The sequence below is a fragment of the Talpa europaea genome, assembly GCF_964194135.1.
Source record: "Talpa europaea genome assembly, chromosome: 13".
In the NCBI taxonomy this organism is placed as follows: Eukaryota; Metazoa; Chordata; class Mammalia; order Eulipotyphla; family Talpidae; genus Talpa; species Talpa europaea.
In genome coordinates this window covers 67,228,342-67,255,252 of record NC_140080.1, presented here as the reverse complement: position 1 = coordinate 67,255,252, position 26,911 = coordinate 67,228,342, and the positions used below count along the sequence as shown (strand labels likewise).

The following is a 26,911-nucleotide window of genomic DNA, read 5'->3' as shown; positions in this document are numbered from 1 at the left end:
TTTCCATTAGCTCATGAAGTTTTTATGTAAATATAAGTAAATTTAAATTATTTTTTGGCATAGTATGTAGGAATCTTATGAGAATAGGTATAATTTAAAAACCCTTCCACAAAATAAAAGTATTTCTAAAATTGTCTATGTGGTTCGTTGATTACTCACAATGAAAAAACTTGGATAGGATAATGAAAGAATTTGGATACTTACCTAGAAAACAGAACAGGATTTAACTTGCAGATGGCTTTGTTTTCTATGATTATAATTGGATGTGCTATTTCTTCCAATAATAATAATAATTTAAACCCTGCCAATAGATTTGAGGTTTAAGCAAGAAAGAAAACAACACTATTGGTTTCAATCATTTTGGTTTTGATTAACAGATTAATTTATAACACAATTTTTTTTAAAGGAAAGGAAAAAGGGGTGTAAATTATGTGGTTTTATCTCAGTCTTCTTAGGACTTATCTCTGGGTCTTTAGATAAATTGCAACCTCCTTTTCGAATATACATTTGTTTAAGAAAATGAGCAGTTTGGCCAGATTACAAAAATAGTTGCTTTCACTTATTATTTTGTGATTCCATTTTGCTTAAATTACAAATGAAATGGTGATTCAGGACTAGTAAACACTGACTTCCAATCTTTCTAAGTCAGAGAATATAGGTCAAAGTCTGCAGTGTGTGGGCTTCTGTAGCAAGGACCGGGCAAGGGTAGGTGGATTGGTTTGGTGTTAGCACTGAACGTGCAGGAAGTGCCCAACTTGTCCTGATAACATGCCTTGAAAAGAGGAAGGACAAAGAGCCTCAAAGACAGCACTTTTCTGGTGTTTCAATTTGTATCATTTGTCTAGATATTCACCTGAAACTTGATTACTTTGTAAGTTCCCTTTTTATATAGCTTATTTAAATTAAGGTAGAGTTGGTATACAACACTATATATAATTTAGAAATATAGAATCCCACTTCTTCAGATACATGGTATCATACCATACCCGCCACCCAGGCACCCATAATCCTCCACCTGAGTCCATTGTGCTCTCTCTACACTTATAGAGTTGACTGTGCTCAAAAAGAAGGAATAATTGGCTTTCCCAGCAGATCTCCTGATGTAATCCTGGAGCCCCTGAGATAAAAAATAGAACTACAGGGAAGAATGACCCACATTCAAGGCATACTTCAGACAGAGACGAGATTACCACGAATGCCTTAAATAAACAAAAATTCTTATCTAGCCTCTTTTATTCTGCTAACATCAACCAGCAAAGAGAAAAGAGCAACTATAATTCTAATACATGTCTATGAAACTTTCAATATGTTAAGACAAATCAATATTCAAATTGCTTACTATGTAGAGTAAGAAATGTATGAGATTACTAAACCACAGGTGGAAATGAAACCTACAGAATTGCCTCCCATAAAATACTGTGTGGATTTAAGGAAACACTTCACTACTTCAGAGTTGCCTAAGAGGCTGATCCAAGAAGGAATAACAACATATTACCCTAAACTTTCTAGGAGATCTTCAGCATAATCATGTGATGCTTTGCACTACCAAAGTCTAAACTTCCCAAAATAGCCATCATCTCTCCGGTAGAGTGATTATATAATTTTATCTTCCAAGGTAGAACATTTTTGAGAATAAAACAGGACCCTGCTTGGAAATAAACAACTTGAGAAAACGTTAACTAACCAGGTTTGTCCAGGATAAACTGAGAATGGGTCCAAATCTCTCCCACTCTTAGAGCCTCTTTTGGTGCCTGGAATTCATAGTCTGAATTAAAATATTACCAAGATCCTTAATCTCTTTTCTGAATATTTCACCAGGTTACTCTTGAGAAATAGACCCTCAGGCCATGCTCTGAATATTACTGCTCCCCAACACTGACAAGTTCTGGCTGATTTTTCTTTTTCTCTCACTTTAATATTAGTAGAAAGTGGCAACAAAATAGCCTTTCTTATACATTCCTTCATGCCTACTAGAAATATTACCTTCTCTGTTGGCTTGTTTTGAATGTTTGGGGAAGACATTTGTATTAGGGTATATAAATGTCTGCAAATTGACAATTAAGAGTTTATCAATTAGGAAAGTGTGTAGTTTATTATAACACTGAAAGGCAAGTACAAGCATGAAGCTTGAAACAATGCAGAAAAAGAACAAGGTATTGTTATGGTATCTGTACTTTCAATTGGTGTAAAGCCATTTCTCATCTAGGGTGAGAAAATGCAGAGGGGTGTGGGAAACTGGAGAGGCTGTAAACAAAAGATAAATCAAGATGAATAAATCTTGAGAAAATTAAATTCATGAGTAGCTCATTAATAACCAATACAATAATAAATCAACAATAAATTAAATGTTGAATTAAAAATTTACTGCCCCTGGCGAACTGGGAGGAAAAGTCATTCCTCTAGTCTTGAATTAGTTGATAGTCATTTGAGCTGAGGGATAGGCCACTTCCCCAACATGACACTGAAAGATGGTTCTTCTAAATTTCTGGGAAACAAGGTGGTTGATGGGGTGGTGAATCAGAGAATGACACTGGCTAAATGACACAGAACCTGGAAGCCAGCCCACTCACCCCTGTAACCTTCACCTTGAGCAATGCCTTTTGAACACACAGATGCACACAATGAGCTCCTGGGAACATGAGAACGTCCAGGAGAAACTATCACCTCGCTCAGTGGGAGGAAATAGAAGTGAAGGATTGTGGGAGGATTCCACAATTGTGGGACTAAAAGTACACTCTGTATCAGGGCTTTCTTACACTGCTTTTGTTACTGTAAGAAGTTATTGCTCACACCATGGGGTTTAGTTTTCCATGTGGAAATTACTATTCCTCCCAATTCTATATAAAGATAACGGGAGACCAATCTTCTATTCTTTAAAGGCCATTTTGCAAAAGGGATTTTCAAGGGCATCTGAAGATTTTAGTGAAGGAAAAGTAAGAGCATTGCAACAGTCCTTGAATCTTTAACAAAGAGACTGAAAAGCATCTTTCCTGAGAATATCATGGCCCATCTGGATCGGACTATTATCATGGCATTACTAAAACTGGATAATTCTGAATCTGAAAAATGCACACACATCCAAATTTTGTTTGGTTGTTGCCAAGGTAACAGAGAAAGGCAACGTGTCTGTGAACAGGGATGAAGGAAATGGATAGTCCTGCTATCAGTTATTCTGTGCAGAAATTAATAATAGGGTGAGAACAGAGTACTTGAGAGGCCCAGCACAGGATGGGTGGAGGGGAAATTTCTCTTCCTGGGAGGCCAGGTGTCATCTTGATCTAGACTTGAGGTTCTCTTTGTTGCCTGGAGCATTTCCATGAGAGTGGAAGGAGAGCTGGGAGTGGTGCTTGCCATGGAAGACTGGTGAGATGGGAGGCAGACAGAGATTCTGGAAATGATCTAGTCCTGGGCAGCAATAACATACTTCAGATTACTCTTGGATTCAATTGTTGATTGCTTCTGAATCTCCAGTAGTCTTTTTAAATAACCAAAAATCAAGTCTGTTCTGTGGGTGCTCTGGGAAATCAGAGGAGGAAAAGACAAGACAGGAGGGACAATGTCTCTCCTGGAGGCCTGCCGGGCAGAGACACAGTTGGTTACTCATGGAGAAAATGGCAGTTGGGGTAAGAAAATCCAGTCCCCTGTTCCCAAACAGGAGAGAAAAATCTCCAAAAGAACAAGTAGATACGTAAAGGGCAGCTAATTTCTAAAATTAAAGTCTTCAAGGGCTCCTGGTATTTTTGAATATAATTGTATGTAGTCCTCTCTGTTGCTTCAAGAAGTAATATATTCTATTATATCTATTACTGCCACTGTTTATCCTATATAATATTCTGAAAATGATTTTGAGCTAACATCTCATGGTAGAACTCACTTTGTGTCACAAGAAGGACTGCTTAAGTCTTATCTTTCACTTGGTTTTAATTTAAGCTTCTTTTCAGAAGAGTCTCTTTCCTTGCTAGCCTATTTGGCCCAAATGTCATGTAAGTACTCTAGGAGAATTTTATATGGATGTTTGTGGGGCCCACACTTGTCATCTCACTGCCCATATAAGCCACTGAGGTGTGCAAGACCAGCACCTGTTGGCTGAGTTGAGCAAGGCTGTCTTCTCAGTGGACAATGAGTCAGCTCCTGCCTCCGAGGTGATTCATTATTCCTTTTTGGCCAGAGTTTCCACCTAGGTATAGAGGGTACTCTTCTCAGTGATCTTAAATCTGTTTCCTACTGAAAATAAGGTGAATGATCTGGATTTCTGAAGTTTTGTACTTTAGTTTAAAATCACTTCTTATTTTGATCTTTTATTATTGCTATTCTCACCTTTCAAATTAAGAAAATGACAAGGGAAAATAATGTTTCATTCTCATTTTTGTATATTGTCTTTTTATTTGTGACATTTTAGTTGTGAATTTGCAGTATGGAAGAAAGGGTATTAAAATAAAAGGTAATAGTATTAAATAAAAGATAGGGTATTAAAATAAGAACAGTCCAATACATTTCTATGCTTTTTGATATCTTATAATTATTTAAAATTAATTTTATTATAGAAGGCATCCAATAATAACTATATTCAAACTGAAGCTCATATTTTAAATAAATAATTTACATAGGAAAAATAACAGCAATTTTAACTTATCTCCAAGCATATTATAATTATAACTACCTATGAAGATTCTCTAGATTATAAAAATGTATTGCTCTTTGTTAAGACATAAACTACCACACTCATAGTGGACAAGTATATGCTATAGCAAAACAGGAAATTCCAAGATAATTACTACATCTAATTATTATTCAGCATTCATATTACACTTAGAATTTAACAGTACAGACACAAAATATCCTAAATATGTTTTCTTACAGTGTTTCTGGAATGGATTCCTATAACTTTTGTGTTGTAGAAAATGAAGAATAGAAACATAGAGTAACTATCATACAATCATATAGTCAGTAAGATTAACAGTCTCCTCGTCTTCACAGCACAGCTGAAACAAGCAGAAGATGGTTATCTTGTAGTTTTAGTCACTAGGAAGACTATAATAATCAGGTTAGACAAAGCTGAAGTCATTGAAAACTGGGACTATGAGAAAAAAAGAAAAACACTTCAAAGATTTTTAATCCTTAAGTATTAAGGAAAGCTATATCAAGGTATAAACAGTTTGATTAATGAAGTTAATGAGCTTACTAAATCACAAAAGGTGATAATTTTGAAACTGTAGTTAGTAATCCTTTTTAAAAAATTGAGTGGGGCCTCCCTGGTGGCACAAGGGGTTAAGTACTGCACTCTGAAGCAATCCACAGCTTCTGCAGCAGGAGTTCGATCCCTGGCCGACCAGGGAGCAACCCACATGGTGAAGCAGACCTCTCCTGACTCACCCGCTGCTCCCCTCAGGAGTGTATTTCAGTCCATCTGCCTGTTCTGTTTCCCACTCTGTCTCTGGTGAATCTTCTCACCCCCCTACATCTCTGGCCTGTGCCCCAGCTCTTGTATGCATAAATAAATAAATCTTTAGAAAAAAAAAAATTGAGTGGATGGTTCTCCATTTTTTCCAGAATGAAAGTCAACTCCTCAGCCTAGTATGACATGAGACTATCTGGCTAACTTAATTTCCAGCCATGGGGTTTCTTCCATCCAGGGATTTGAAATAACGTCTTTGTGTTTCCTTGACTGGGGTTGCTCTCACAAGACTCTCAGTGCTGAACTAGTGCTGCTGTTATTGACTTTGCCTGGGACACACTCATCCTTATCCCCTTTGTCTGTTGGTTCTTTTTGCTCATAGTTCTAGAGGCTGAGGGTCCAAAGTCAAAGATCCTGGCTGATTTGGCTTCCTGCTTTTTTGACAGGAGACTTCTTCCTGTGTCTACACATGGGGGTTGAACTCTGGTGCCACTTCTCATAAGGACAATAATCTCATCAAGTCTGAGCCCCAATCTCCTCATTTAACCTTAATTATTTCATAATAGACTCTACCTTTCAAATATCGTCATGTTGGGGTTAGAGCTTCAACTACAAACGTTGAAGGGACACAATTCAGTCAGAAACAGAAGCTAAATGGCTAAATTGATCACAGACCAAAAAGAAAAAAAACTTCACTGAGACTTGATTTTACAGGCTTGGTAAAGGCTGGTGAAACTTGGAGTTGCGCTCCGAAGCCAGATGGGGACTGAAGAGGAAGAAATCTCCCAGAGGAGGAGACACACCAAAAGAAATTGAAAACTCCAGTTTTCTGAAGAAAAACTGTTTCATACTTCATGTATGACATACCCTGTGACTACAAATGAACTTCAGCCAAGCCCACATTTCTTTGCTCCTACCTGTTTTTCAGATAGTAAAATTTAACTACTTTGTTCTCAACTCTGGTTCCCCAAACTTTAATTACCTCATCTCCTTTTTTAATAGGGGAGGTAGATTTGAGTTACCTCCTTGCCAATGGATTCTCAAAGTTGATTTTTCAAATACCTGATATCATTTCTTGCTCTATACACAAGTAGAGGACTTCACTGCTCAGTAACAAGTCCACAACATCAGCTATATTACAGAAAAACCATGATTCACTTGTGCTTCTAGAGCCTGACTGGGTCCAGAGAATATGAGAGACTTTCCTTAAGGTAGAGGCTTAGGTTTGCAAAATGGGAAGGGAAAAGTGTTGGAGTAATGAACATTTGGAGAATTTTCTGTAATGTCAGAGCGACTCTTGTATTAAGAGGCCTCCAGGGGTGAGAGAGGTCTCTGGTACCTTGGATGCCTCAAAGAAGGAACAGAGTAACTGAATTTAGTGTTCGAGTCCTAAGAACTGAAGCCTGCAGGTTTGATGGAAGCCCCTGTATAAATTTAGGCAAACACATGACTTTGACAAAAAGCTGTTGGGTTTTGTAGAGAAGGGAGGTGAGTGAAGGCCAAAGCCCTGTTTAATCTGGATTGCCTGAGTATTTTGACATTGGAACTTGCACATTGACTTTGAGGATCAGAGACATATATATAAAGGAGTCCCTCTTGAATTTAGCCTAGGGGACACAGAACTCAACCTAGAGAGAAATAGAAGAATATATGCTTGGTATAGCAAGCTACCTATTAAAAAACATTAATGTACTGGTCTATGTTGATTGCCTTATTTCCTCTTAGACTTTGGGCCGGGAAGTGGGTTTGGTCTGTCTTCTTTCCTCCAACCCCTCACACATGCCTGGTAAACTCTGGACTCTGACATGACACTCCTTTGTTGAATGGTACTAAATTTCTAAGCCTCATTACAGAGTAGAGGTGTGGTAGGTTTTCCTTTTCACACAAATTAAAAAATTGCACTTTAGTATAATTACCGTGTAATTACTTAAGCAATAATAAGAACAACAAATTCTTAGAAGGGTCATATAAGGCAACAAAACTGCCAGTAAAGACTACTCAGTGTTAATCATTCATATTTTGAATATCTAAAAATAGTCAGGTATCAGAATTTCTTCTATTTTATTTTTTGGTATACCAAATGCCAGCTTATTCATGCCACTTGGGATCATTTTCCTTCCCTCGTTTATCTTATCAAGTAAGTCAAATATGGACAGAATACATGCGTTTTGTACTGACAGAAGACATTGCCCAGCATCTGATCAGAAGTGGAAGGGAGGCTCTTCTGATCTATTCACCAGTGTTCCTGGCAACCAGGAACCCGTGACCCGACCGGGACAGGGATCCCTGAAGGCGGATTTGCGTTCCCTAGTGGCAATACAGGCACAATTTCCGAAAAGGGGACGCCCGGGGAAGATGTGGCATTGAGCGCAGCTTTGAGGGCTGGGTTTGCCCCGGGGCAAACAAGGGGCGTGGGAAAGCGGGCAGAGGGTGGATCTGCGACCGCTTTCCAGCAAGCAACAGCCCCGAGCCGGCGCCTGGAAGCGGGGGGCAGGCTCGGGCAGCTCCCCAGCTTCTCCCGCAGTGATAAAACTTGAGAAATAACTAGGAGGGGCCGCTCGGCATCCCTGGGTCCAATCCCGTCTCAGGAACGAACAGGATCCGGAGCAGGCAAGCCTGAGAGTGTCTAAGGTGTCTTAAAAAACGCCTGCGAGAAACAGCTCCCGCGCGCAGCTGCACCTCCCGCGCGCCTCTCCGTGCCCTGCACCCCCGGGATGGCTGCCGCCCGGCTGCGCCGAGCCCTCTGTGGGCAGCTGCTGCTAACCCTCCTGGTAAGGGGGAGAACGGGCGGGTCGGGGGCAGGCAGCCACCCAGAGCCGGGATGGGGAAGGATGGATTTGCCCTGATCCTGTGTAGGGAGCCTTGGGGAGAAGAGAACCGAAAGGTGACGTCCCGGGCGCAGTTCATAACCACCGGGCTGGGAGGACCGCACCTGGGCCAGCCGGGGTGAGGCCAGGGCGTGAGTCTAGGAGGAACCGACCCAGGACTGCGCTTTTTGTTAGTGACGCCACGTTCGCTTATTTGAATTACGGTCGAGCTCCTCCTTGCTGTCAGGACTAGTGAGGGCTGTTGGGGCGCATTTGGGGGACAGATTTGGTCAGTATTGCAGGATCCCTGAGTGAGCAAAACAGACATGTGAGATGCGGTTCAAGGGACTCTCCTCTAAGCGCCCGCATCCCTTTTGACCTCGGATGGGGACCTCAGTGAGCCGAGGGGTGGGAGCGGTGCCCCTGGGTTCCTGGCTGGAGTTTTCTCTGAAAAAGGGCTTCCAGGCTTTCGCTTCTCTATAGTTTATCCAGCGGGTCACCCAAGCCAGTCAACCCCGGGAGCCACTTGGTGGCAGGCACAGGGTGCCCGGGGTGCGGGGGCAGGAAGGCTGGCTGAGGGCTGAATTGGGGTCGGTGGTGCGAATGGGAGGGGGTTGGCTGAGAATAGTCAGCATGGCTTGGGGGCAGGAGGGGGGGTCTCCAGTGACCAGGAAACTTGTGACAGATCTGCCTGCAGAGGAAGTTAGGAAAATTCTCTGAGAACTCGGGAGGCATAAAAGGATTTGGTGGCATGATTACTCGTGGGGCTTTATACTAAGACCAGACCAGCTTTCGCGGCGATTCGGTATGGAAAGGACCCGCAGACTCGCGACTTCTTGGCATCCAAGGATGAGCTTGGGATGTATCACTAGAGAACCTGCTTTATTTGTAAATGGGTGAACTTGGACTATGTGGATTCTTGTGTCTTCTCTACTCCCAGGTGGGATAGTGGCTCCAAGCTTTGTCCTCTTTTTTAATCTGTGAGTTGTAAATATTGGATTGTATTATGATCTAAGATATATGGGCAAGGAATTGTACCAATGAGCTGGCTGAACAGCCAGACAACTGTTCCAACAAAATGTCTCAGGTGATGAAATAACCCTTTATAAAAGGGATCTTTTCTAAAATGTGTGTGTGGGGTTTTTTTTTTTTTTTTGTATTTAAAAGTTTGTGTATTTCCAAGCATACATCTAGTGATTTGTGTTTCCTCTGTGGAAAAGATTTCAGAGTGAGGAGAAGGATGTGCAGAGGTGCTGTGTTCCCATGATTTCCCATATTTGCTGGAGGGGAGGGTGTGGAAGCTGTAGAGCTGTCTTGGCATTGGCTTTGAGCTGTGTATCTGAGTGGTGTGTTGGGGGGCATTTTGTGTTGGGGTGTGGCCAGGCAAGAACCTGCATGTAAGTCTAAATAGAGATGGCATCAGCTCTGGTCTATGATGAGCTCATTGAGGATATTTTTGAAAAAGAATCTTAACGTTTAGATTAAATGGTATATCCAGAAATTTGAAAACTAGAAAGTGTATATAGAATATTTTTTTTCATCTGTAATCACCAGTCTACATGTGCACACTTTCAATTTCTGTACAGATAGATAAATTCAGAGCTCTGTTGTTTATCCCATGTTTTCTTTTGATTCATATGACTCTTTTTATAATATTATAATAGTATAATATTAATGCCAAAACATGTTAAAAACATAGTGTTGAACTAGCTTATTTTAAAATCAAGATTCTAAATAAGTCAAAGTTTCAGTATGTTTTTAGCTCTGTGCATTAGCAGATACCTTAAAAAAAGGAGACTGTTGATCATATTGCAGCACAGCTAGATCTACAGCACTGTCTGAATCACTAAATACATATAAACCCATACAAGCACACTTTTGGTCCTGTTGTAATCCTCTTGACAGCTGACATTCTATATATGGTGTTTGTGGCGATCTGTGATTAATCATGCTTTCCATTTGTATTTAACTTTCTGTTCTCCATTTCATTTGAGTACATACAGGCATACATTCCAGGTTACAGAATTTTGTTTGAACAAACTTTAGTAGACTCATCAAAATACTAAGAATACAAGAGCTAAATCACATGATTTGCCATCAAGTGACAAGAATTTACAAGCTAATATTTCCATCTTGCAGAAGGAAATGTCCATAGGAGAAATGACAATTTAAATATTCTGCAACTATTATGTCCTTTCATTCTTGCCTTTTTAAAAAAAAGACATTTCAAATTTCTGTTCTTTAGTTTCCTTTACCTCTATCCAAAAAGGTATTTTAGAAAGACTACCTTGTGTATTCGTAGTAAGATTAAATAACAGCACAAAAGTGAAACAATTTGAGATAACTCCTTTAATTTTCACTCTCCTTTTAGCAGTAGATCTTTGTATCAGCATTGATGATTTGTATGATAAGTTTTTTGTCATATAATTGATAAATTGTATGATAAATAATTGATAAATTGTATGATAAATAATTGTATGATAAATAATAATTGTATGATAAATTTGGATAGCGCTATAAAATGAAACAAAGCAATTTATTTTTCCAAGACTACAGTAGACAAATTATTATCTTTAGAGAAACCTTAACTTTTTATATTTTTATTTAACCTTGAAACTCCAGGGCTTTATAAATCAGATTGTTAAAATTATCCTGGAGTGTTTTCTTTTATAATTCAAATAGCTATAATTTATTAATCTTAAAATAATATTTTGGATGTATCATTTTATGGATATATAAGAGTTATTTTAAAAGTAACTTTAAAAGTGATTAATTTTTCATTGCTAATCAAATACTGCCTTTACAGTTTTCATTTATTTTATTAAAAAAGTCCAATTCACACTTAGTATCAAATTATAATTTCAAGAAGTATAATATATCTGAAATCTATTTATGACTATCATTCCCTTAAAATTATATAACTGAATTAATTTGATGTCCTGTATGCAATAATTGTGAATGGACTTCTGTTATGTACTCAGCATGGATAAATTTCACAAAAATAATTTTAACAAAGAAATCAAAATGCATACAAATGACCACATATATTTAAAAGTTAAAATTTGGCAAAATAAACCTGTATCTTTTTAGGGTTACATAAACACAGGATAAAATCAAGCAGAGTGAGGAAAAACTAAGATTAACACAGAAATCTTTCATTAGTATTATCTGAATTTTTTAGATGGAGGGAGGAAATACAATCAAGGAGAGGAATATAAGGACTTAGAAAAGAATAATAATGGTCTATTTCTTAACTTTGAAGAAAAGTGTTTTATATTTCTTAAAACACATATTTGCTATGTATAGTTTTCAGTAATTAGCATATATTTTGCAAAGGACATTTAAAATAAAATAAATAAGCAGTAGAGAGGATTAACAAAACCAAAGCTATTCTTTAAAGCTCTAGAAAAACCCTGCTATGATTGAGCAAATGTAAAATAGAAAAAGCGCACATAGAGAAATATTTGGAATAAAAAGTGGTACAGTTATGAAGTGGACAGATGTTTTAAAAAACAGACTATAATAGTAATATATTATAATTAATTTGAAAGGACAGACAAAATGGACAATTTCCTACAAAATACAAATTACTAACATTGTCTAAATAGACTTACAATCTTTAAAAACTGATTACAAGACACATTTCCACACTAACACATGCCTCACATCTTTCAAGATCAGACTTGGGTTAGGTAAATTCTTCTGTAATTATATGAAACATACAAAATCTCCCTAATAGGAATAGTTTCAAAGAACAGAAAAAATGTGGAACTCCTCTTAATTCATTTTATGAGGATTGCTATAAGTTGAAAAGCAATATCATAATGTCAGTTATAGGTATATATTTGAAATGCCAAAGTAAATAACAACAAATCAAACCAATAATTATTATATCCTTGCAGATTTTTCCCAGGATGGCAAGATGATTTCACACTAGAAAAATCTATTATTGTATTTTAATATAGTTACTTTATAGCTATATATTTAGAACTAGATACTGAAAAGTTTTACTACAATAAAAAAGTTAATGAAGCTAGGAATACATGTATATATATATGAATATATATATTCACTTCAAAATAAATAAGAAATCATATTTACTATTATAAAAAAAATCTTAGCATACTATTCCCCTGTTCTTCCCAGAGAGGGAGCTAGGGATCACAATATTTAGGCTAAAGGTTAAATTGGGGAACCCCCTAGACCAAGGACATGCTGTCAGTCTGATTACATCATTAGCTACCCACTGCCTATGGAGCAGCTGCCTGCTGATTTGTGAAAGTGAAGACAATAAGTCTAATGGCTAAATGCCAACCATGTGGGCAGTGTCTCCACTTTGGGACACCACGTTGGCACCTAGGTAGTTGCCAGTGAGGGTGCAAGTCTGCCCAGGAAGCATTTCTCCTAGTGTCTAAAATACATCAACAAACAAAAACAACAAACAAACAAACAAACAAAAAACTTAGCAAACTTAATATATGGAAATGAACTTTCTTAACATATAAGTGTGTCTAATAAAAATGAATGAATGCATGAATGAATGTAAGAAAGAAAGAAATGGAATTAATGGTGAAAAGGTAAAAGGATTCTTTTTTTAAAGTTCGAAACAAATTCATGTTGGTAGCTATTGCTGCTTCTAGTCAGCATTATGCTGAAGGTCCTGACAAACACATGAACAAGATAAGAGTAATTATGAAAGAAGTTAAGGATTTAAAGGAAAGACATCTAATTGCCATTTTGCCTACTCATGGGAGATCCCATACTATCTTGCCAAAGTACTGGAACTAATAAAAACTAATAAAAGTAAACAAACTTCCTAGATTAAATGCTTGAAAGAAGTTGTCGTGGAATTGGTCAGTTTATTACCAAAAAAAAAAAAAAAACCAAAAAACAAAAAAACGAATCAAGAAGGCTAAAAGAAGCAAAATCTTTAAAGGAATATAATAGGGACTGGGGTCATCAAAACAAACAAACAAACAAGCAAACAAGCAAAACTAACAAACCAAGATTGAAGGTAAAGTTATATTAATTAAAGCTGTAGAGTACTGATGTAGAGATAAACACATCTACTGATGAAATAGTCCAGAGAGCCCTGAAATAGCTGTTATATATGTGTGGTTATGTATATGACAGATGGGTATTATCTTTAAGAAAGGAAGAGTTATTCAGTGATGTTTCTAGATCAGCTGGCTATTGACAAGGCATTTTGGACAAGGCAATAGTTCATGAAGGTAGAGAGGCTCATGTTTTTATTAAAGGGGTATATCTTGATGTCTTGCACCAATCAGGGTCATTACAATATCATTTGTAACAGAAAAAATGAAAACCAAAAAAGAAAACACTGTAAAAGAATAATTAGAATAAAATAGTATATTTATGGAAAAATCTTAAACATACTGAGTGGAGAAAGAAAGCTGAAAGGGCTACACATAAACACACTAACCACACTATCAACTTGTATTTTTTAATCATGTAATAAAAATATAAAAATATAAATATCAACTTAAAAGAAACTTCTCTGATAAGAGAAATGGAAATGGAATTGGGCATAAAATTCTAGCTACTGGGGCCTCCCCGGTGGCACAGCGGTTGAACGCTGGGTTGCGAAGCTGCCCGCAGCCTCAGCTGCGCTGGTTTGATCCCCGGCTGCTCCCCGGCCACCAGAGGAGGGTCCCACATGGCGCGCAGACCTCTCCTGCCGCCCGCTGCTCCCCTCAGCAGTGTACTTCGGTCCTTCTGCCTGCTCTGCTCCCCGCTCTGGCTCTGGTGAATTCTTTCACCCTCCCGCGCTTCTGACTGTACCCAGTGCTTGTATGTATGTATGTATGTATGTATGTATGTATCAATCAATCAATCAATCAATAAAAATAAATCTTTAAAAAAAATTCTAGCTACAACTGTAAATTTTAGTTAAAAAAAGTAGCAAACATTACAAAATTTTAATATTTTGAATATTGACATAAGCATTTATTATGTTCTCATTGATATATTGATATATAAATATTTCATAGTTAACATATTTTGAAAAGAGTTGTGATTAAAATACATTGACCATATTTTAAATGTGTCTTTATTTTGATAATTAAAAATAGCAGATAGCATGAAGATATTGAATTATTAAATTATTACTAAACTTTCTGGGAGTCTTGTCAAAAATCAGCTAACCATAAATGTAAGGGTTTATTTCTGAGATTTCAGTTTTATTCCATTCATCCTTACTTATCCTGTATTGTAGTCCACTCAGTCTTTATTGTATCTCTGTGGTGAATTTTGAAACTGGGAGGTCTAAGTCTCTAACTGTGTTTTCCTTTTTCAAGTTTAAGTCTTTGGATCCTTTTAATTTCTGCAATGATTGTCAACTTCTGCTAAAAAGTTGTTTGGGATTATGGTAGGGTTTACTTTCAATCTGTCGATAGATTTCAGGAATATGTCTGCTAATCCTTGAGCATGGAATATCTATTGTGAATGAAATTGTTGGCTTAATTTCAGTTTTATAGCTCTTATTGCTTGTGTACTGGAAGGCATTTGATTTTTTATGTTGATCTTGCATTCTCAAATCCTGCTGAACTCACTTATTATTTTTGATAGTTCTTTAGTGGATTCCTTTGGATTTTCTATGTGTAAGATCTTGTCATTGGTAAAGGTAAAGATATTTTTTTTTTCTTCCTTCCCACTTGGATGACTTTAATTGCCTTGGTTAGAAACCCAGTGCAGAGTTGAATAGAAGTAGAGAAAGTAGGCATCATTTTCTTCTTCCTCATGTAAGAGGAGAGCTGTCCTTCCCCATTAACTATAATGCTTGTTGTAAGTTTTTCATAGATGACCATGATCATGTTGAACATGTTTCCTTGTATTTATACTCTGTTGAGGATTTTTTAAAGTGTAAGTAGGTCTTGGATATTGTCACTTGCTTGTTCTATATCTATTAAGATGATCATATGGCTGTTCTTTAAAAAAAAAGCAAATCTTGTTGAGGTTTGATTGACATATAGAAAGCTGTGTGTATTTTGTATATACAACTTGGTCAGTTTGGAGATAGGTATATATTTGTGAAATCATCACTACAATCTATGCCATATATCCATCACCTCCAAAAAGTTTTCTCCCACCCTCATTATTATTATTTTCTCATGACAGGAATAATTGTGACTAACTCTTTCAGTAAAAAATCAAATATACAATACAGTGTCATTAACTGTAGGTACTATGTTTTATAGTAGGTGTCTAGAATTTATTCATTTTGCATAACTGAATCTTTGTCCTTTAGACTACATTCCATTAATGTGAACTTTCTTTAATTATAGGTCTTCAGGTTTTCTTGTGATGCCTGCAAAAACGTGATATTTAAATTACCTTCCAAACTAGAGGCAGACAGAATGGTTGGCAGAGGTGAGAATTTCAAAACAGTGTTTTTTTAAAATAGACATTTTAAATAGACACTGCAAAGATGTTATCCAATGTTTACCTTTTGTAATTAGTCTGAATCTATTTGTTATTAGATACAACATGAAATAATTTAAAATACATGGTTCTGTTTTTTTAAATTGAATTCTATAGCTGATTCTAGTGCAAATGCTCTAATTCATGTTTTGTGGATATTTATGTTTAAACACTAAATATTACAGAAAGAATTATATGTAGAACATGGCCTTTTCACTCTAGGATTCCAAGCACTAGGACTACAGATAAGCTGCTGAGAGAATCAGAGCATTTTTTTGGTCAGAGTTGACTGCATCCAGGAACATCACACAGTGAGCCATTCATTCGAAACTGAAGTCAGTTGGCTATTTGTACACTGAGAAGTTGGGGGAAAATTAAACTTTCCCAACACCTGGAAAGATCTGCCTAAGTGTACTTTCTGTGTGGTACAGGGGAAGGCATAGGACCTTTTTTTGTTCAATAATTTTATTGAACAAATATTACTTTTTTCCTAGGGAAAAAAAGAAAGGAAAGGTTATAAAGAGAGATTAGGGGTGTTTTCTCTATGGTACCAGACCAGGTGTTATCTGCTAAACAGATATTTTATGTTTACTGTATTAAATGTCTATCACTCTGCTAAAAGTGTGAAGAGCAAAGCATATCATCACTTCTAAGTAAGTCCACTCCTCCTTGACTAAATGTTTCCAAGTGTGACAGATTTGGATTAAAGTGAAAAGATTAAACATGGGTAGTATATGAATTTTATGGGACATTATTTCTTAAGCATCTATTTATCAGTTTGGTTTTTGTTAAGACAGTTTAAGAATAGAATGGATTTGATGCTTTTGAGGTAAGTATCAAAATACTTAGATGGATACTTATATTTTAGTAGTTTACTAGACAGCAAAATTTCCCAGGGAGAGAAGACTATATAGAGTTTCAGAGGAGAGCCCTGGAAAACTAGGAACATATAAGGAATTGCAGGCTCCTGGGGTTCGGTTTGGGGGGTGTATAAGGGAAAATCGCCATTGTGAAGAATTTAGATTTCTTACTTGACCATATGCCTAACTCATATACTTTCTCTTTCTTAAGACTTATGTTCCTTCTGGCTGACGGCAGGTTTATTTTATAAGACTCAGATGATATTACTAAGGAAAACTTTTCTGTTTATTCAGGCTTTGAGGAGGGTGCATATAACTCAGCCTTATCATGATTGAAACATGCACATTTCTTTGTTTTTTTAAAGACTTATTTTTATTTATGCATGCATGCAGAAGCTGGAGTGTAGGCCAGAGGTGTCTAGGGGGGAGGTGAGGGGCTTTAAGGATTCACCGGAGACAGGGTGGAGAGCAGAACAGGCAAATCTACTGAAATACACTGCTGAGGGGAGCAGTGGGTGAGACAGGAGAGGTCTGCTACACCATGTGGGTTAGCTCCTGGCTGGGGATTGAAACTCATGGTACAGTGGCTGCCTATAGCTTCATAGCGCTGAACTTAACCCCTTGTGCCACGAGAGAGGCCCTTGCACATTTCTTTTTTAGCAAGATCATTTCCATAAGCCTTTTAGAAGCATAGAAAGGTTTAAAATACCATTTAATACAAGTATAGGACCAAAAATTTTATTTCTTAACTAAAAAAAAATACCATTAAAAAATACATATAAAGAGACTGGTTAAGATACTTGGTAAATGCAAAATGATTTTGTTAAATTCATTCCACTCTTCTGGTGATTGTATAAATGATTTTTCACAGTTGTTTTCTTTTTAAACACAGTTGTGTTTCTACTTTAAAACATTTCTACTTTAAAACATTGGACATTTTTATTTGCAGTTAATTTGAAAGAGTGCCTGAGCTCTGCAGACCTTCTCCAGTCCAGTGACCCTGATTTCAGAGTTCTAGATAATGGGTCAGTTTACACAGCCAATGCTGTCGTGTTGTCTGACCAGAAAAGGTCCTTCACCATATGGCTTTCTGACACGAAGAATCAGAAACAGAAAGAGATAATTGTGTTCCTGGAACATCAGAAGAAGGTAATTAAAATACATTGATATTTTCAGGCACTTTTTTTTCTATTTATTTAAATACCTTCATTAAAAATTGCAAAGACAACTGAAGGATGAATATAGCCTTTCTCTCCTCTTGCAACCCCCCCCACCGCTCTTCTTAATACTAACTTGGGGTTCAATTTAAATGACACGTCCTCCTTGAAGGATGTTTCCACCTCTGAAGTCTAACTGCTTTTGTGTCTCAGTATAAGTTTGATTACCCCTCTATTAGCATTGGGAACTTTTTATTAGTGTGAATAATTTGCAATTGCTTGATAGCATAAATCATTCCCTTCTGACCCATAGTAAATGTATGTGTTCACGTTAATAGCAGTGATTCTGATGTTAAAATAGGATTGAAATTCCTGAGTGGGCATAAGAGTATGGACGGCAGGATATTGACCTTTATTCAGGAGATTATTAGCTACAGTTCTAGATAATGCACCCTGGAGAATACTACTATGACAGTAGTCACAAAGATGATTAAAGGCTTAACTGGATTACACTAATCCGTGTTAAGTGTATTAGTGATAAGTTAATTTAAATGACTGTTTAGCATTTTAATAAGTATTTAATAAAGTCATTTATTACTTATCAGGAAATGGTCATTCTTGGAAAACCATGAAATGAAAAGTATATCACTGCAGAGCTAATAGAATATTTTGCAGTGATGAAATTGCTCTATAATCTGCAGTGTCTGATATGGTATTAATATCAATATTAATGACTCCTGAGCTAGTAGCATATGGCTAGTGCAAAATATTATATTTTATTTATTTCAATTTAATTAAATTTAAATAGTCACATGTAGCTAGTGGCTACTATATTGGACAGTTCACATACAGTGTTAAGGCATTGAGGGGCATATGTTTTCTTTATCAGGTTCACATTAAGAGTATAAGGTTTGAGCAGAAACAAATTACTCCCTAGAAATTGTTCTGGAGAGGATGAGTTATCTATCTCCATTTGGAACTGAACAAGAACTAAGAATATAAGATTTTCTTAACCTGAACATATAGTCAGTGTTAGAAAAGTATACAAAACAAAATTTTCTGCTTGATAAAACCTTTCAGATCTGGGTGTGTTCTTTCTTACTTTTTGATGCAAAAGGACCTAATTGTTTGGTCCTAATTATTTGGACCTAATTATTTGGAATCTCCATGATTCCTGAAGCTGAACTTCCAGGAAGGTATTAGGATTCTAGGCTACCCAATAGTTTATAGCAAAGTAGGCTTGGATAGTATTGTTTATTTATTTTTTCTCTCTTTAAAATCAGGTACTCAAGAAAAGACATACTAAAGAAACTGTTCTCAGGCGTGCCAAGAGGAGATGGGCTCCCATTCCCTGTTCCATGCAAGAGAATTCCCTGGGTCCTTTCCCTTTATTTCTCCAGCAAGTAAGTTTTACATCCCTTCTGATGAGGAGTGCTTTCTTTTCAGGCATCTGTTCTGTTCAGGTTTAATAACTCTTTGAACTTTTATAAATAAATGGACTTGATCAAAGACTTTTTTAAAGAAAGATTTATTTATACGAGAACTAGGGTATAGGCCAGAGGTGTGGGAGGGTGAGAGAATTCACCAGAGACAGAACGGGGAGCAGAACAGGCAGACTGATGAAATACACTGCTGAGGGGAGCAGCAGGCGAGACAGGAGAGGTCTGCCGTGCCATGTGGGTAGCTCCCTGGCCAGTCAGGGATTGAACCTGCACTGCAGAGGCTGTGGACAGCTTCATAGAGCTGTGCTCAACCCACTGCACCACTGGGGAGGCCCAATTGAAGACATTTAGACATATAACCAGAGTAAAATAAGAAAAAGAAAATCGCTAAAAATCTAGTAATATGAGGAAGACTTGAATCCATTAATATTCTTTATTAATTTATCCATTCTATCAGCAGCTAGTTTTTTAGCACCTACTGTATTCTGTGGAAAGCACTGCTCTAAGTTCTAAAGATAGAAATGAATTTAGTTATAGCCTTTGCTTTCATGAAGTTTATGAATCTAGTGAGGAGACAAGTAGCAGATACTTGCAATCCTGAGTGATGAGCATTCTGATAAAGGTAAGCTGGGCTGATCTGAGGATTCATGGGATGAACAGTAAGTCCTGAGATGAAATATGGAAGAACAACAACAAAAGACTTGGAGGAGGAAACATCTGGGCTATGTCCTGAAGGATGGAGAAGTGTTGTGGAGATAAACATGGAAGAGGGGGGCGGGGCACAGAGGTGAAAGCCAGCATGACTCCTTGGAAGGGCTCCTGGCAGCCTAGTCTTCTTAGGAAGAACACTAGACCATAGTGAGTGCTGTGTGTTCTGCTAGGAAGTTTAATTTTCCAAAAAACCAGTAAGTTTATAAGTAGGGTCATTACTTTTAATAAAGATAAAAATGGGATATATACAATGAAAACAACTGCTGGAGTGAGGCTATCATGCTTGCCTATCTCTCCTTAAGTTTCCCCCTTAAGTTTCTTTTTTTTTTTTAAAGATTTATTTATTTATACAAGGACTGGGGTACAGGCCAGATGTCTGGGAGGGTGAGAGGATTCACCAGAGATAGAGCAGGGAACAGAACAGGCAGACTGACTGAAATACACTGCTGAGGGAAGCAGCAGGAGAGGTCTGCCGCACCTTGTGGGTATCTCACAGGCTGGCCGGGATTGAATCCGCCTTGCAGAGGCTGCAGATAGCTTCACAGCTCTGTGCTCAACTGCCTGCACCACCAGGGAGGCCCTCCCCCTTAAGTTTCTATTACTATGGTTGATGTCAACTATCAGTGGTGTCACCTACAAGCTACTTTTTAATGTTTTTAACTAACCTGCCCATTCCTTTCACTTCCTTTCTGTTTTATACAGTCCGAGGCTCTGGATTCTTCTTTCTCCCCATAGCTCTCTGCTCCGACCCCAGTGGTCTTCTTTCTTTCTTTTTTTTTGAAAAGATTTATTTATTTATGCATACAAGAATTGGCATACAGGCCAGAGGTGTGGGGGGTGAGAGGATTCACCAGAGAGTGGGGAACAGAACAGGCAACTGACTGAAATACACTGCTAAGGGGAGCAATGGGTGAGTCAGGAGGGTCTGCCATGCCATGTGGGTAGCTCCCTGGCAGGAGGTCGAATTTGTGCTGCAGTGTCTCAAATAGCTTCATAAGTTGCCTCTTAACCCCTTGAGCTACCAGGGAGGCCCCTCAGTGGCCTTCTTGTTGCCACTTGAACACTCCAAGCTCACCCTTCTCTTGGTCCCCTTACACGTTCTGCTCCTTCTACCAGGAGACTTATACCAGTTTATTCTCATAGCTCATTCCTTAAATTCTTGTCAGCTTCCCACCAAAGAAACACACCAATTGGGGGCCTCCCCAGGTGGCGCAGGCAGTTGAACGCCGCGCTGTGAAACTGTCCACAGCCTCTGCAGCACCAGTTCAATCCTGGCCAGCTGGCAAGGGTCCCACATGGCGAGGCAGACTTCTTCTGTCTCGCCTGCTGCTCCCCTCAGCAATGTATTTCAGTCACTCTGCCTGTTCTGTTCCCCACTCTGTCTCTGGTGGATCCTCTCACCCTCCCATGCATCTAGCCTGTACCCCAGTTCTTGTATTCTTGTATAAATAAATAAATAAATCTTTAAAAAAAAAAAAGAAACACACCAATTTGGCATTCCCTTCGCAAGTGTATGTGAGGCCCTCTTTGCCTCGCCCCTGCCAATAATAAGCTTTTTTTCTAGCTCTACAAATCACCAGATGGAAAATTATGCCTTATTGTTACAGTAAGATTTTCTTTGGCTACCATTTGTATTGAACATTGTTTTCATTAAATTTGAACATTTGAAAAAATATTTTGCCAAATAGTCCTTGCTGTTTATTGATGAAGGGCCAAATGTGATTATTATCTTATTAAAGTCTTCTCTTTAAAATAGAAAACTGTGAACACATAAACTGCATTTATAGAAATAGCATTTTAGTTAAAAAAATATTTACCTGCATTTTTCTATTTAGGTTCAATCTGATGCAGCACAGAACTATACCATCTTCTATTCATTAAGTGGGCGTGGAGTTGACCAAGAACCTTTAAATTTGTTTTTCATTGAAAGAGACACTGGAAATCTATATTGCACTCGGCCTGTGGATCGTGAAGAATATGATGTTTTTGATGTAGGAGTTTTATTGATATAATGACTTCAAATTATTAAACTATGTTTCTTTTGATACTTCATCTGGTCTTTCCTGTCTTCTTGCATTCTCCTCCTAAAGTCAAAGGAAATAGTATTTTGAAATATTTGGTCAGCTCTTTAATCTCAATTTCTGTTAGGTAAGTCTGAAATGAAACCAAGAGGTTGAATTGTATTTGAATGTAAATTCCAGTAAGCCTTTGGGAGGTTGGTTTTATTTATGTGATGCTCTTTCTTACTTTCTCTCTCTCTTTCTCTCTCTCTTTCTCTCTCTCTTTCTCTCTCTCTTTCTCTCTCTTTTCTTTTCTTTTCTTTTCTTTTCTTTTCTTTTCTTTTCTTTTCTTTTCTTTTCTTTTCTTTTCTTTTCTTTTCTTTTCTTTTCTTTTCTTTTCTTTTCTTTTCTTTTCTTTTCTTTTCTTTTCTTTTCTTTTCTTTTCTTTTCTTTTCTTTTCTTTTCTTTTCTTTTATCACGGTGCTTTCCCTTAGCAGGCCATGTCCTGCTTCCTCTGCCAGAAGGGGTCCTCTTTCCTCTTCTGCTATAACTTCTTTTTTTTTTAACTTTTTTTTTTTTTAACTTTTTAACGCTGTAATAATTTCTGAGAACTAGATAAGAAACCAAGTTGGGAGACCAAACAAGGGTTACTATGCCAACATTCTGATATGAATTAATTTACAGTCAATAGGGAGTAAATCAGACAATTTTTAGTGTAATATAGTAAATGCTATAGCGGTCAAGTGGTCATTCCTGTGGTTTATATAGAACCCCTTAGGCAAGCAAGGTTTTTTCCTAAAAAAAGGGAAGAGAATCAATCTAAGCAAATGTGATTGACATCTGCCACATGACATTGCTTTTAGCTAGAAAATTTTCAACTCATTATTGTAATCACTTGCTAAATAGCAATATATTCTACTTAACATTACATTGCTTTTGGTTAATTGGCAATGTGAAAATTGGTAAATGTGTTTTGTTAGAAAAAATTCTTAACAATATGTGATTGTGAAGTAAAACAATAAAAAGGATAAAAGGATTGGCAGTGACAAGAATGGGAAATGTTATTTAGATGATACAGTAGGGTTTTCCCCCACTGCAGTGAGTTTGTTTTCTCCAATAGAATATTCTAATTAAGGAGAGAATTGGGACTGTAATGCAAGTCTCTATATTTACATTTAATTCTTCAGTCAAATGGACAGAATGGTCTCTGCCTGTGATGTAATATGACATAGGTTTTATTTTATTGCTACCGAATACTAGATGCTCTTCATAGTACTTAAAATGTTTTCTCCATTTGATCATCGATGATTAAAATTATATTGAACTGAAATTTTTGAAGTAGTGTATTATAGAAAAGATTTGCAAAGAGGGTACTAGATAAAGCATAATATTCTCTCTAGTTAGAACTTTTGGTTTATGGATTTTTAAAACTTTTTTTCTTGTTTTGCAGTTGATTGCCTATGCATTAACTGCAGATGGCTATTCAGCAGACTTACCTCTTCCACTGCCCATCAGAGTGGAGGATGAAAATGACAATCGTCCTATTTTCACAGAAGCAGTTTATAATTTTGAAGTTCCAGAAAGTAGCAGACTTGGTAAGACAACTTTTAAGGGTAAAATGTATTGTGTTAAGAATATGGGCCTCCCCGGTGGCGCAGTGGGTTGAGCGCAATGCTGTAAAGCTGTCCCCAGCCTCTGCAGTGTGGGTTCAATTCCCAGCCGGCCAGGTAGATTTCCACATGGCGTGGCAGACCTCTCCTGTCCTGATGAATTCTCTCACCCTCCCGCGCCTCTGGCCTGTACCCCAGTGCTTGTATAAATAAATAAATCTTAAAATAATTCAAAGAAAAAAAGGAATATTTGTGTACATTTTGGAGACACTGAACTTTTTATACTCAATGTTAGATAATTCTGAAATGACACTGGGCCAGTATCTACTTACTAGGATACATTTAATTTCATCAAAATCCAATAATTGTGCAACTTACAGGATATATCAAGAGTTTGTAGGGTGGTCAATATTCAGGATAGAATATACAATAAAACTAAAATAAATATAGGCATTTTAGTAGACTTTATTGATGAAGGAGTTTAATGACAATTGGACATACAATTTTAACTCTTCTCTTAAAACTAGTACTTTTCTACTTCTGATTTAGAATAAATACTGATGTAACTTTAGAGAAATTTACTATCACATATTCTGCATCCTAAGCACTTGCTCTCAAGTGTGGAAAGGTGCTATAGCTTAGTTGGTCCTTCATGTGGTATTCACTATGTCTTGTGAGACTTGCAATATGGAAAATAACCACGCGCAATAAAGTTGAAAGAACATAGACTCACTTGCCTATCAACGTTCCTACTCAGATCTTCACTGCACTATTATATCTGCTATTTCCCTTAATATTTTACTTTGATAATTTGATGTCATCGATGTTAACCTCTATTACTCACATGGTACAATTAAAAAAATGAAAATCACTGTTTTGGAGTTTAGGAAACCTAGGTTTTGTTTCAGGGTCTGTTATTAATTTACTGTGGGAACTCATGGAAGTCCCTTTGAGTTCTCTGACCTGTAAAATGACTTAATTGCATTAGATGACCTATAATGTTTCTGTTTCACAAGTCTATGACTCTGTTACAGTTTTTTTTTTTTTTCAAAGAGGGGTGGGTGGTTTCAAACTCTTTCTTGAGGATTCTATTATCTTTGGCAGTAACAGAAGAATCAAGACAAACACTTTGATGCCCAGGTCAACCCAATGTACTTTAAACATCTCACATCAGTAGGTTCAGTTTTTAAGACTGTGATATTCTGAACTAATTGGTGTGCATTGGGTTTGTCTAAACTCACAAACAGGGTTTGGACAAAGGATATCCAATATTTGCCTCTATATTCTTTCTCAGGCCAGCCTTACATAAAGGGCCATAGGAAAAGTGGATCACATTGTCATGGGAATTAGAACACCATCCTTACACTATAAAAATACCACCTGTGTACTCTGATACAGGAAACACTTTGTATTTTATTAGGGCAGTATTCTTACATTCCATATGTATAACAAATACTAATAGCACTAACTGAAGAAACAGGTGTCTTAAATTCTCCCCAAGTGGTAAGTAGTATGAATACCCTTCTAGAGAAATTAATGGGGCTGACACTGTAGGATAGGAATCCAAAGATGGTCAGAACATACCATAGAAGGGAAGATTGGGCTGTTGAAAGTTAAACTTTACCATCTATATAATTATACCCCAAATTGGTCATCATTAATCTATTAATCAAAAGTTTATTTTAAAGAATCTGATGCTTGTAGACATGATTTTATCTCTCCAGTAAGGCTGGTTATTGAAATACATGGAAATGAGTGTTGAAATTATTCTTGAGTGACACTTAAATAAATTTTTAGTAATTTATTTCCAGCAAAGTTAAAGTATACCTTGATTCCTAGCTTCGAAGTGTTTTACATGATAAATTTCAAATCATCTTCATCAGTACTATCTAAAGATGGAATTCTTCTGGTAAGAAATATATTTTAAATTAGGTTTCCATCATGGTTAAAATTTCAAAAATGTAGATACTTCTAAACGCATTTTCTAATTCTGGAAGCTAAAATTTTTTTTAAACATGTAGGTACAACAGTGGGCATGGTTTGTGCCACAGACAGAGATGAACCAGACACCATGCACACACGACTGAAGTATAGCATTCTGGAGCAAACACCAAGATCGCCTGGACTCTTTTCTGTGCATCCCAGCACAGGTGTAATCACAACCGTCTCTCATAATATGGACAGAGAGGTAACTTTCACACTCTGCAGATTATTCATTTACTGAGGGTTGAGCCCCCTCCCTCCCACCCATTAACTGGAATTTACTATCCTGTGAATTAGGAGCTTCTCATTTTATTTTATTTAGTCATAAGACAATAAGAATACCTGGTCATGTCACTTATTTTTAATATTACTTTTGTTTCCTTATGTAAAAGAAGTTATAAGGTATAAAAGTACCGATCCACTAGTGTTTAGGAGGAATGGGGACAAAAGATATTTCTAATGAAAGTTGTCAATATTGAATATTGTTTTATTTTTTGTGTGCAACTGGTTGGTTCCAGCTCAGTAAAAGCTCTACTTCTCCTGTAGACAATTAATGTTTTGTTCCATGAGTATAGATCATACCCTAATTCTTATCCAGTTATTCCAGATGTATGTTTTTTATCAGGAAAGAATGAGTTGAGATAAAGTTGATCGATTATTAAAAATCTATAATACCATTTGAATGATAATAATAGCATATTTCATGTAAATAACACTTCAAACTTTGTGTATAAAGTTATCTTCATAATTTCCTTGTTTGTCTAGAGAGTTGTTATATCCAATCAATGAGGGGCAAACATGACTGTCAGAAAGATTGGTTTACTCGTGTCAAATTATTGTACTGAATATTGTAATTTTTGTTGTTATTTGTGCATTTTGTCAACCTATATTCAACCTATATATGCATTGAGTGAGATAGATTAATCAATTTTATATGTACAAAATAACTTTGTTAGAACATCTCTGGTTCCCATTACAAATAAAATAAGTAGAAGGAACAGTGTGACCGGAGAGAGAATATAAAGAAGAGATCAATGGGGTTTGATGCTTAAAGCAAAAAGAGTGAAGGTGAAATCGCATGAAAAGGAATCAAAAATAGAACAAAGGCTTTAACATCATTTTTATGGGGTTACAACATCTTATGTGATAAAACACATAATGGTAATAATATAGGGGAAATTTGGGAAGGACAGAGTGAATGTGTTTTTGTGTCTGTTGAATAGCAGAGATATATGTGTGAATCCAGCAATCAAATGCAATTTCCTCACTTTTCACATACTGAAAAATTAGACGTAGAAAATTTAGACAATTTGAGGTAGACAGCTTGTAAGATACAGATCGGGGTTAAAAGCAGGTCTGTTTGCTTGTTCAAAAAAATTGAATGGGATTTTGTGGGGAACAACCACAAAGTATGCTGTGAGAACAAAAAACCAATGAAAAAATATGAACAAGTGAGATAAAGAGTCAATTTAGCAAAAGAGAAAACAGTAGCAGAGGGTTGTGGGA

The 26,911-nt window shown here is 36.9% G+C and overlaps 1 protein-coding gene across 2 annotated transcripts in view; it reads left to right on the top strand.

Moving 5' to 3' along the window:
• Positions 1 to 26,911, top strand: part of LOC311183159 (desmocollin-3-like) — a gene marked incomplete at both ends in the record, with an annotated part of 77,827 nt that overhangs the window by 32,931 nt on the left and 17,985 nt on the right. Inside the window, 7 exons of one of the 2 annotated variants that reach the window (XM_084252448.1) lie at positions 7,907 to 8,166; positions 15,507 to 15,591; positions 17,452 to 17,651; positions 18,943 to 19,062; positions 21,648 to 21,803; positions 23,263 to 23,407; positions 25,444 to 25,610. In XM_084252448.1, the coding sequence (XP_084108574.1) occupies positions 8,110 to 8,166; positions 15,507 to 15,591; positions 17,452 to 17,651; positions 18,943 to 19,062; positions 21,648 to 21,803; positions 23,263 to 23,407; positions 25,444 to 25,610 (930 nt within the window). Of the gene's footprint in view, positions 1 to 7,906; positions 8,167 to 15,506; positions 15,592 to 17,451; positions 17,652 to 18,942; positions 19,063 to 21,647; positions 21,804 to 23,262; positions 23,408 to 25,443; positions 25,611 to 26,911 lie in introns of those variants that run through there. The other variant, XM_084252447.1, reaches the window with a different exon arrangement.